General features: G+C 50.6%; 1 protein-coding gene across 1 annotated transcript; it reads left to right on the plus strand.

Moving 5' to 3' along the window:
• Positions 1–1,527: 1,527 nt before the first annotated feature.
• Positions 1,528–10,684, plus strand: LOC147416006 (uncharacterized). The gene is made up of 4 exons (XM_086460424.1): positions 1,528–1,603; positions 2,980–6,170; positions 6,842–8,770; positions 10,571–10,684. The coding sequence occupies exons 1-4, from the start codon at positions 1,528–1,530 to the stop codon at positions 10,682–10,684; spliced, it is 5,310 nt and encodes a 1,769-aa protein (XP_086316550.1).
• Positions 10,685–11,593: the final 909 nt, after the last annotated feature.

An 11,593-nucleotide genomic window follows, 5' to 3' on the forward strand; every position in this document is an offset into this window, starting at 1 on the left:
ATGTTTAATCGCATTCCTTGACAGCCCTAGGAAAGAAGCACGCTCGTGTCCCACGTAAGAGTCAGCACTGTGGTGTGGCACCGCAAGTTACCCTCCCCCTCTACTCTGCTCTGGTGAGGCCACAGCTGGAGTCCTGGGTGCGGTTGTGGGCCCCTCAGTTGAAGAAAAACTGGCAACTGCTGGAGAAAGTCCAGCGGAGGGCTACAGAGATGATGAGGGGACCGGAGCATCTCTCCTGCGAGGCAAGGCTGAGCAACCTGGGGCTGTTTAGCCCGGAGAAGAGAAGGCCGAGAGGGGGCCGCGTCAACGCTTCCAGACATCTCAAGGGCAGGTGTCAAGAGGATGGGGCCAGGCTCTTTTCAGCGGTGCCCAGCGACAGGACAAGGGGCAAGGGGCACAACTTCGGCAGGGGGTTGGACTCGGTGACCTCCGCAGGTCCCTTCCAGCCCCTGCCATGCTGCCAAGCCGTGTCCCCGTCTCGGCTCCCCACGCCAGCCGCGGCTTTCGGCGGGACAAGCCCACGCCGCTCCGCAGGCCCCGGCGCCGGGGGACACGTCCCTGCCCTCCCACGGGCTGGCGCACGGGCAGCGGCGGGAAAGCCGCCCGAGGGGGGACGGCGCCAACGGCCGCCCGCCGCCGGCGGCAACGTCACAACAACACAACAACAGCTCGCGCGTTGTCCCGGAGACGCCGGGCTGCCGCGGGCCAGACCCGCCCGACCCCCGCAGGCGGCGGCAGCCCCCGTCGGTCCCGGCGAGCCGTGAGTGCCGCTGCCCGCCGCCCTCGCCCCTGCCGGAGCCCAAAGGCTGCCAAGCGCCCGCTGGGAGCGACCCTTTCCCCTCCCGTCCCGCAAGCGCTGCTGCTGGGCGGCAGGCCCTGCCCCGCCGGGCGGGCGGCCCTCCCCGCTTTGCAGGCTTCGCCCCGTCGCAGGGCGCTCCTGCCGGGACGGGGACCGGCCGGGAAGGGCCGGCTCCTGCCGGGACGGGAGGCTCCCGCCGGCGGTCGAACGCCAGCACAGAGGCTGTGGCCGGCGTCGCTGTTCGGGGCTGCCCGACAGCCTGCGCTCGTCCTCCTCCGGGGCTGCACCTCGGGGGCTGACCAGCCGCGCCGCCGCGGAATCCACCCCGTTCGGCGTCGGCTCCTTCTGAGGGGAAGCGCTCCTGGTCAGCCCCGAGCGGCAGCTATTGAAAGGTACCTCTTTTCTTCTCCAGCTCCGCCGCCGGCTGCTCTTTAGTCGTGTTTCAGCCTCCCCCAGACCGCCTGGTCTGGGCGCTTCTGGAGGCGGAGTTCTTCCCAAAGGGGGCGCGGGCAAGCAGCATCGAGGGAGCGTCTGGGCAGGAGGGGGCCTCTGGCGCAGCCCCCGGGCCAAGCAGGGCCCGCTGCAGAGTTAGAGCCAACGGAAAGCTGGATCTTTAAACAAAAAGTAAATCGCTCTGGGGAATTCAGTGATGCCTGTACGATGGAAAGCTGTCCCCTGCATGCCTTTGGGCATTGAAGCAGCACCTGTAAACTTCCAAGAAAGGGGCCATGCCTTCTCCCGGGAGGTTGCTGTTTGACACTGGTTATTATTTCTTGTGTTTTGTCATCTTAGCGTTCCAACAAGGTTGGTCAGAGAGAAGAGTGCCTTGCACCTCAGGGCCTTGCACTTTCACCTGTTGCACTAAATCAAGGCTCAAGGATAATGTTACATTGAAATCCGGGCATTATCCAAGCCCAGGAGTCTTTTGGGGTCTCGAATGCGCCATGGATTTTTGTCTTCACGTGTTGTCCTGTTCATCATCACGCATGTTCACCGCACAGTTATGCCTACAATTCTCGTTATAGGCAAGGGCAGTTTTACCTGCTCGCTTTTTGTGTTTCAATGGCAGAACTTAAAGGCTCGGTGTCCTTGTTCCTCTGTGCTTTTTCCCTCCCAAGCCACTTACTTGGGGCACGGGGAGCTGGCAATTTTGTGCTCTAAGCTGGACATGTGCTGGCTTCTTAAGTGCTGCATTTCAGGGGCTTTAATGTATAGGTCAGTCTGTGAACTTAGGCAGCTCACGGCCAGAGGGAGCAATCCTACTGAAATTGTCCCAGCAAGACGGAGAGGGTGGTTGCTGGTGTCCTGAAGGGAAAACTCAAGCGGTGCTCAAGAAAGAGATAACGCAGACACAGACCTGTGAGCGATGGAGGGCAGCATTTCACCTGCTTGCCTAGTAACAAGGTGTTTCGTTTTAAGCCATGTGGAATTGCTGCAGATGAGGATTCTGTCTGGCCATAGTGGTGATGTGATGGATGGGAGAATCCCGAGATTCATGATCTTTAAAACAAGTACGCTGTAATGTCAGTGCTTTGGGGGTTACCGGTTTTCAGAAACGCGGGAAATTTCCCGTGGGCATTTTCACATCTTCCTGTTCTCTTGGGACAGAGCTGTAACGTCAGCTTTTCTTTCTCAGTCATCCTTTTGGGTCAGCACAGGATTTTGGGGTTTGGGTTTATTTGGTGGTTTGTTCCCCCCCGCTCCACCCCCTCAGAGGCCCCTCTCTGCATGGAAAGGATACTGAGCTTTGCTTCAGGAAGAATTGGAGATATTGTTCTGTATATTCTTTGAGTAAAAATGGGATAGAAATAATATTTGTTTTCTCATATAAGTTTCCCTTAAAGGAAGAGAAAACAAAAGACCAAAAAACCCCTGCAAAAGAAGGAAGGAGAATGAGAGAGTATAAGCTTGAAAGGTGCCTTTGCAAATAAACTTTAGAAAGACCCGTACAACGATATGAGGAAGGAAAGGAATTATAGTAATCTTAGACCAAGAACTAGTCCTTCCAAAAAATTCATATTAGCACCTACAAGAGGCACACAGATAACAGAAAAAGTTATGTTCAGGAAAGTTTGATAAAAACGAAAAAAAACCCCACTTGCATCTATTTATATAAAGGTATAACACAACATTACATTGAGACAGAAAGTAACTGGGGGTTTTTGTCGTTATTTACACAGCTGGACAAAGAGACCATTCCAGTGTACCTTTGAAGGAAGACACCGGAACTATGGAGACAAGTTCCTCTGACTCGAGCACCAAGGACACTGCAGGTGCTGAGAAAGAGGATGCTCGTGCAGCTACAGAGTCGCCGTCTTTGGAAGAAGACGCAGAAGACCACGTGTCTGAGCCACCGTCTCATGATCTGGGGTTTAAAAAGTTTTTTAAATTTGTTGGGTTCAGATTCACAGTGAAGAAGGAAAAGACGGGGAAGTCGGAACCCGTTCAGCTGCTTACTGTAAAAAAGGAAACACAAGTCCCTGAAGGAGCTGCCGATCAAAAGGAAGGCAGCTCAGAAGAAACGGCGATGCCTGAGGATGGACTCTCTGCAGCAGACCCCACCAAAGACCCAGTGAACAATGAAAAAACAGAAGACGAACCTCCTAAAAGACCCGAAGCACATGAGATTTGTTCTCAGTCAGCTGCCTTAGCCACTGACACTGCATCGCCGTTAAGGAAATTTTTCACTCAGGGATGGACAGGATTTAGAAAAAAGAAGAGCTTTAGGAAGCCTAAAGAAGAGGAACTGCAGTCTCCTACGAAAGAAGAGGAGCAAGAAAAGGAGGGGGCAACATTTGCCACTGAAACTGGTGAAAGGGAGGAACAATCCGAGTTGGAGAAGCAAGAGGGGGAGAGGAACGTGACAACAGTAACTATTGAAGCGTATGAGAAGGAGCAAAGTGAAGGTGAAAAGCAGGAGTCAAAAAAGGCTGTGGCAGCCATGGGCGTTGAAGCAAGTGAGAAGGAAGAGCTAATCAAGCATGATGAGCAGGGAGAAGAAGAGGATGTGGCAGCAGCAGTTGTTAAAGGAAGTGCGAAGGAGAAAAAAGCTGAAGAAGGCGATCGAGAAAGGGAACTGGTGGACGTCTCAGAAGATCTTGGCAAAAAGGAAGAAAAATCTGAAGGAGAGAAAGCAAGTGAGGTGACAGAGAAACCTCTATCCCCAAGGTCAGTGGCGCTTGTTGTTGGAGTCAAAACACTCTCTGGAAAGAAGCATAAAGGCAAAAGAGAAGAATCTAAGTTAGGGGGACCGGGTGACCCAATTCAGCACTTACCAGGTTCCCCAGACAGCCCAGAGGAACAAAAGGGGGAGAGTTCTGCTTCTTCTCCTGAGGAGACGATTGAAATTCCTTCTTTGGAACAGCCTGTGGATGGCGTGCAGGTCAGTGAAAATGAAGATGCTGCATTTTCAGATGTGGAGCGAAAAAGAGACAGTGTTAAGCCCTGGGCATTGTTTAAAAAGATGGTGACTCCCAAGAAACGTGCCAGAAGAGCTTCTGAAAGTGCTAAGACAAAGAGCGTTGCAGTGTCTGCAACGGAAAACGCTGTGGTTGATGAAAATCGGGGAGAAATGAAAGAAAATGGGATGGAGCAGAAACCAGAGAAAGCCACAGCCGTGCCCAAAGGAAAGGTTGACAGCTCTGTGCCCTGGCGAGCTTTTCTCTGCGTAGGTTCTTCAAAGAAAAGAGCCAGGAAAGCAGCAGCAGCAGCAGCATCTGATGAAGACATTGGCCGTGAGCTTGGTCAGGAAAGCCCCAATGTAGAAGAGCCTGGACAGAGCAAAGAAACGGCCACAGATGCAATTCTTAGCAGTTCTCCAGAGAGCAATGAAGGACAAGGGAATTCTTCCCCAGAACAAGCTGGAAGCCCATCCAAAGGTGAAAGTCTTTCAATGTGGAAATCATTTAAAAGGTTAGTTACTCCAAGAAGGAGGTCCCAAACCAGAATGGAAGAGAGAAATGGCGACTCTGGTGTGGGCTCTAGCCTGGAGCATTCCTCCTCAGATGATGAGCCTGGAGAAGGTGACTTGTGCATTCCATTTTGGAAACGTCTGCCTGGGCGTAGGAAGAAGAAGTCAGATGGAAAGCCAGAACCAACTGCTCCTAAAGAAGCAAGAGAAGGCCTGGCAGAAACGACTGAAGAAGATTCAGATATTCCAGCTGTTGTTCCTTTCTCTGAATACGAAGCAGCAGAGCAGGAGAAGATGGAAGCCCCACAAGCAGAAGCTGCTGAGGCGATGAGAGAACGAGTCTCAGAGCAACAGGGAGCAGAAAAATTAGAGGAGATCCAAGGAACGGAACAAGGCCAGGAAGGGCTGGTCCATGCAGTTCCTGTGACTGTTGTGGAAGGGGAAAGGGCAGTTACCAGTATTGAAGAAATGTCACCATCTTGGATATCTGCTGCTCTGACAGAGTGCATTGAGCAGGCAGAAGAAGAGGCAGAGAAGGAAACTGAGAAAACACTGGAATCCGATGATACTGTGGAAGAAGCAGAGTCAGCTGCAAAGGCAATGCCAGAGGCGAGAAAGGAGGTCAGCGATGACAGCACAGCCAGTGAGCTAGAGCTGACCTCAGAGGCAGTGACAGCTCTGGAGGAGACAGCAGAAGCTTCCTGCGCTGAAGAACCAGTGGAGGTGTCCCTTGCTGAGGAGACGACTGAGATGGTTTCTGCTGTTTCCCAGCTGTTAGAAACCCCAGATACTACAGAGGAAGTGACACCTGTCCAAGAAGTAGAGGCCACTGAACAAAATTTGAAAGAATTAGACAAACAGATGCAAAAGGTTCTTCACGAAGTTGCTGAGAGAGTAAAGTCAGCAGAGGTAGAAGAGCTGGTTAGTGAAAGGACCATGAGTGCAACTCTATTTGCAAGAGTACAAGGAATTGAGTCAGAAGTGAAAGATGATGCTAGAGATGGGAGTGTTGTAGGCCAGGAAAGTGTTTTGCTGGAACAGTGCTTGGAAAAAGGAGCACACCAAGAGGATGGCCTCCAGCCCCAGGGAGGTGCAGGGAGCATTCAGAGCGAAATCGGAGCTGAAGAGAGTGTTCTCCAGGAAGGTTCAGGGAGAAGTGACCTGCCTGCTGCAATGAAAGGAAGCACAGAAGGATGTGAAAACGTAGAGGTATTGAGAGATGAAAGGCAGTGGCCGGCACGTGAGGAAGCAGCTGTAGAAGACCATGAAGAAAGCTGTGAAGGGCAGAGGACAGCAGAGGAACCTTCCTCACAGGCCAGAGACTTTCACAGCACCCAAGCAGTTACACCCAAGGAAGAGCCGTCTGCAAAACAGGAGCCTGCGGAAGAAGAGAAGCTGCCCGCAACAGAGCTGACAGCAGATGAGACGAGGGAGGAGTGTGTTCCAGAAGCAGAGACTGCAGTAAGTATTACACATAAGACAAAGGCTGATTTGCTAAAGGAAGAATCAGCAAGCGTTAGCTATTATGCCAAATTTAGAAGCAGCTTGTGGCAGTATTGCTGTCAAGGGTGTTCCTTGTGCAGCCTGACGTGACCAAAGTTTGTGTCCAGTGAGACACACACACACACATGGATGTCCAGAAGCAGCAGCCACCGAGGCTTGCATGCAGAGCGAGGTGGATGGGATCCCTAGAGTGATGGAGTGGGAGATGGTGTGCGTGGATCCAAAGATGCCGGAACAGCTGCCAGTAGGGCTCCCGCACAGCGCAAGGTGACTGTAGGTGCTCTGTGAACACCTGAGGTGCCGATGGGATCCATATGGTAGCAGACATAGCGGATGGTCCCTTCAGTTGTCGGCAGAGCTACGGTTGTAGCTGAGGTACCTCTGCAAAGGGAGGAAATGAAGTGGCCCCGCTGTCTCCAGCTTTAAATGCGCAGGCGGGTTGGATGGGGCTTTGAGCAACCTGTTCTAATGGAAGATGTCCCTGCCCACAGCAGGGGTTTGGAACTAGGTGATCTTTAAGGTCCCTTCCAACCCAAATCATTCCGTCTTTCTAAGATTTTTCACCCAGGACATTCCTGGTCACTCCGTGCTCGTACCCTTTTTGACAGGTCTGTTGCAATTCTCTGCAGGTGCAGGACAAGAGAGGGGATGAAACCACTTCCTTGGGGCTTACAGCTGAAGAGCCTGTGCAGCTTGAAGGAGAAGGCAAAACCCTCCCTGTGGGACCAGAGGGCACAGAAGCAGTTGTCACTGGGGTCCCCGTTCAATCTGAAAGACAAGGTGAAATTCCTGACTTTGACGAACAAGCTTGCACTAAAGGAGTTCCTAGCAGCACACCTGCCCAGAGAGAGGAAGAGGAAGACGATGCTGTGCTCGTTGGAGTGAAGAGCACAGAAGCCCCTGTTACTGAGGTTCCACTGCAGAATGAGGAAGAAGCTTCTGCCCTTCCATCAGAAAGAGTTGGCTCAGAAGCAGCTGCAGATGCCGAGCAGAGTGTGAGGGATGGGGCTGGCAGGCACATTCCAGCAAAAGATTCTGTGTCCATCCTAGAGGCACAATGCAGAGCAAAACCAACGGAAACTGCTTCCCAGAGGGATGAAAGCGAAGGTGGCAAAACGGAAGGTGGTCTGCTCGAAGCTGGAACACACTTGGAGAGTGATCCCGCCGTCACTGAGCCTCCCGCAGAGACTGGAGTGGAGACTGTATCTAGTTTAGCATCAGCATGCTCGGATATCACTGGAAATGGAAGCACTGTCCTCACTGACATTAGTGGTACGACATGTGATGCAGGAAACAACTTCTTTGAACAAGAGACTGTGGAAAAAGAACAAGAACTTGTAGAATCTTCAAATTGTCAAGGCTTTCAGAAAGACGAGAACAAAAATGAGCAATCGACGGACAGAGCCAAAGAAGCGTTTGAATCTGGAAAACGGGAAGCTATGAGAGGTGAAGAACGTTCAACTGCTGTCCAGCAAGAGGTTTTAGCTGTGCAAGAGGAAGGCTCTGACTCAGCCTTCCAACAAGCGGAAAGCTTGGAGGCTCTGCAAGTGCCTGTGCCTGTAGCGGCTGCAGGCATTGAAGAGCATGTCATGGCAGAAACTGTAATGCCTGCAGACACGCCAGTCGAAACTGTAGAGCCCTTGGCAACCCCACCAGGGCAAATGGCTTCTGGTGAGGTCCTGGTTACTACTGTTGCCTGTTCAGGCTGTGGGACTGCAGAGCTTGGCAGTGCAGAAGCACCTGAGCCTCAAGTAACTCCTGCTTCTGTGAATGGAATATCGGAGGGGCAAGAGAGGCCCCAGAGCACAGGGCAACCCGAAGAAAATGGTATTCCTCCAAGTGACAGTCTGTCTCTCACCTACACAGAATTTGAGAAGGATGTTGTTCAGTCTTTGACAATAGAGTCCCAGAGTACAAAAATTGTATTGAGCGCCATCCAGACGGCTGTTCACAAACTTGCAGAAACAGAAGAGTCAGCTGCCTTGGAGTCAGAGCAGCGCCTTGAGTCCATAGAGAAAAGCCCGTCAGATACAAATATAGCTGAACTTCTGGGAAGTGCGCAGGTGGATCTTCAGCTTCCAGTGAAAGAGGAAGAGGTACGGAGTAAAGAACAAGAGCTCCAGCAATCAGGAACAGTGAAAACTTCTACCTTAGCAGAGTCTGCAGAAATTCATGCCGCTGTAGAAAAAACCAAAGACGTGCTGTTGACCTCAGAGATACTGAAAGATGGACCAAGTCAGAATTCTTTAACAATTGTGACTAGCCCTGAAGATGTTTCGAGGGCGAGTGCGAGGCTTCAGAAATCAACACTAGAACTGAGTACTTCAGAAGATTCAACCAAAGACCCCCTAGACATCTACCCACCAAAATTAAGGGGAAAAGAGGTTGGGCCGATGATGGAAATCCCAGACCAACATACAGGTCAGCAAACACGCAGGGAAAGTGAGGAAGAACGCGACCCACCCATGGAAGATGGGAAAACACAGACATGGGAGGATGATAGTTGCCAAGAAGGGAGTCCACAAAGTCGGAACTCAGTGGCTCCTGAGGCCTTGAATGTGAGTAGCATTTTCACTCAGCAATGTCTTTCTTTTTCCAAAACAGTTTTGGAGTCTCTCAAACTGTTGTGTCTGTAATTTTTTCTTATTCTGAGGAAAGGCAGCTGCTCCCCAGGTTAACCAACAGGCCACAGATATTTTTTGATGTTGTGGGATTGGGTTTTTTTTTGTCTTCTTGTTTTACTGCCTCTCTCTCTGGCTACTGAACACCTTGTTTCTTTTCTGTACAGCTACCCTCACTTTAATGGCTTTGACTTGGCTTGTAGTTTAGTGTGATACTTCTGGGAGGCAGAAAACGTAGTTTCTAGTTTTCCTAGATACGCGCTCATCCGATACCTGTTTAATGTATTTGATTTAATCCACAAAAAACGCTTCCTCTCTAAGGAAGCTCTTTTTAATATCCTAAAGGATGTGAGTGTTGCCTTCCATGGTAAAAGTGGAGTGCCTCATGTACCAAAGCTCTTTGCATTTCATGGAAATCTGACTCAGGAAGGTACAGTCTCTCCTTAAGATATTTACTGTATTGCTTGACTAAGGCACGAGGCCTTTCTGTCTGTCCTTGAGAACTGCTTGGGAAAAGAAGATATTCTTGAGAGAGTAAGTTGTCATTAATAAAGCTTTTTTATTTACTGTGGTCTTTTCTTTCAGATGTGCTAAGCATCCATGGGGCATTTGAGAGATGCCAGTCCTAGAGAACAGCTGACAATCCTGCAAGAGAACCAGGAGCTTTATTCACTACCCTTTGTTCTTGGATGTTAACATCTGCTCTTCTGAAGACCTCACCTTTTTTGTCATTTTTATTAAAAAAACAATGCCTTTAATGTTGGCTATATCCACCCATGTGTTCCATTCAAAGGTCATTTGCCTCTGCCCAAAATAGACCATTTAGACTGGAGATGCCCGACGGAGTGAATGGACAGACCACTGAAATTTTGTGCCACGGTTATTACCGTCCCGTCACTGAATGCGTGTCCTGTCTGTCCCATCTCCTTGAATGCCTTCACTCATCGCTGAATCTCCCTCCCTTCTTTCTGCAGTCTCCCTTACCCCCCTCCCATCTTCCGTAGCTGCCTTGATTTGACCTACGAGTGGCTGTAGATGCCGCTCGTCTTGTGTGTCAGGGGGAAGAGGAGGGCTGACTGACGAGAACGCACGAGACTTCTGGCCAAGTAGCAGACGTGCCCTTAGCAAACTGCAGGAACTGGATCACGCACAAATCCTTGAGCAAGATGCTCAAGATTGCTGCATTTCGGTCCCATTCAGGTATCTCTATCCATCCTTCCGTTGGTTTTGTGCGGGCCTGATTTAGTCAGAAATTCCTTCCAGAGTGTAGCTTGAAAGGAGATTGAGAATACCCTTCTTTTGTTGTTCCAGACTTCAGGTCTCAGGACTGGACTGTTATGTGTTGAATATTTATATGTATGTCTTAAACCCAGTTCTGATTTTAATATAAAGCTATGATACTTCTGTACTATTTAGGCGTACCCTGAAAGGAGTTTGTAGAGTAGCCTGGAGAGGAAATGGATAGCATTGGAGCGGAAGTTGATAATGTGTAGTTTCCTATTTATTGTTCCAGGATTTTCCCCTTGTAAAAGCTCTCAAAAACTTGGCTGTCTTGCTTTGAATATTTATGTGTATATCCTAACCCCCACTCTGATTTTAATGTGGAACTATGATAATGCTAAGGACAAAAGGAGAGCCCTGACCTGTGTCAGGTCTGCCAGTCACTTCCACTCGCAGGCCTGCCCGGTTCCTGAGAACCCTCCACACTGACGCTTCCCCGTTGTCTTGCTCCTGTAGGAACGCCAGTGGTACCGCAACCCTCAGCTCGCCCCGCTCTCATTCCAGAGTCTGCTCCTTTCTGGTCCCTGCCCCACCCGACCCCCAGCCTTTCCCCACACCTACGCCATCTAACACCCTTCCCGCGCACAAGCTTCCTCCTTTCCCAGCCCCTGCCTGAGCCTCTTTCCACCCCAGCATTTCTTTCCTGGCATCCTCCCCGCTCCTATCAATTGCCTCTCTTCACTGAAGGGGGAGTAGGAAGGAGGGTGAGGGCTTGGTGGTGAATTCTACCTTGGATTGCAATAAGCTGATGAGACCTTAGGGGTGCTGAGCTCCTCAAAACCTTCACGTAAGGTGGGTTGGACTGACAACAGCTGTAGACCAGAATGAGCAGGGGGATGGAGAGATGGAAAGAAGTCCCAAGAGCGAGAGCCCTGGGATGTCTGTCCCCAACAGGAGTTGGTCCTCTCTCTTCTCGTTTACATTAAAATCAAACACGGGGTACCAGTCCGTACTTTCAGCTCTGATTTCTGAAGTGAAGGTTCCAGATGGCACTTTGTGAAACCGATGCCCATCGAGTTGAAGAACAGCTTGCTATCCTACCTGTATAGTAATTTATTTTGAAACCAACTCCTAGCGTACAAATGCTCTTGTTATGGCAGGTGCTTGCCTCTCCTGGAGGCTGCACCTCCAGCAAGCAGTGTGACTGATTGCACTGGTGTGATCGCACCACCTGGTGCTGCCTTGCGTGGAAGCATCCAAAGATTTTTCCTTACCTCAGAGCGAATTCTACAAATATTTAAAGCCGAGCAGCGTGGTGTCAAACAATCCAGTCTATCTCTGTCCACCGTCAGCCGCAGCCTTCCCCCCGAGCTTTGGGCAATTCCAACAACCTCGGTTGGTTTCCACAGGTTTAAGTTGGCTTGCAAGTTAATAGTGCTCTTAGTAACACCTCACAAGTGCAAACTTGGCCGAATTTGTACAAATGTACATTAAGCCATATTGCAGTAACTGCAGCAGGTAAAACGAAATAACAACAGC

The sequence above is a fragment of the Leptosomus discolor genome, chromosome 2, assembly GCF_034619465.1.
Source record: "Leptosomus discolor isolate bLepDis1 chromosome 2, bLepDis1.hap2, whole genome shotgun sequence".
In the NCBI taxonomy this organism is placed as follows: Eukaryota; Metazoa; Chordata; class Aves; order Leptosomiformes; family Leptosomidae; genus Leptosomus; species Leptosomus discolor.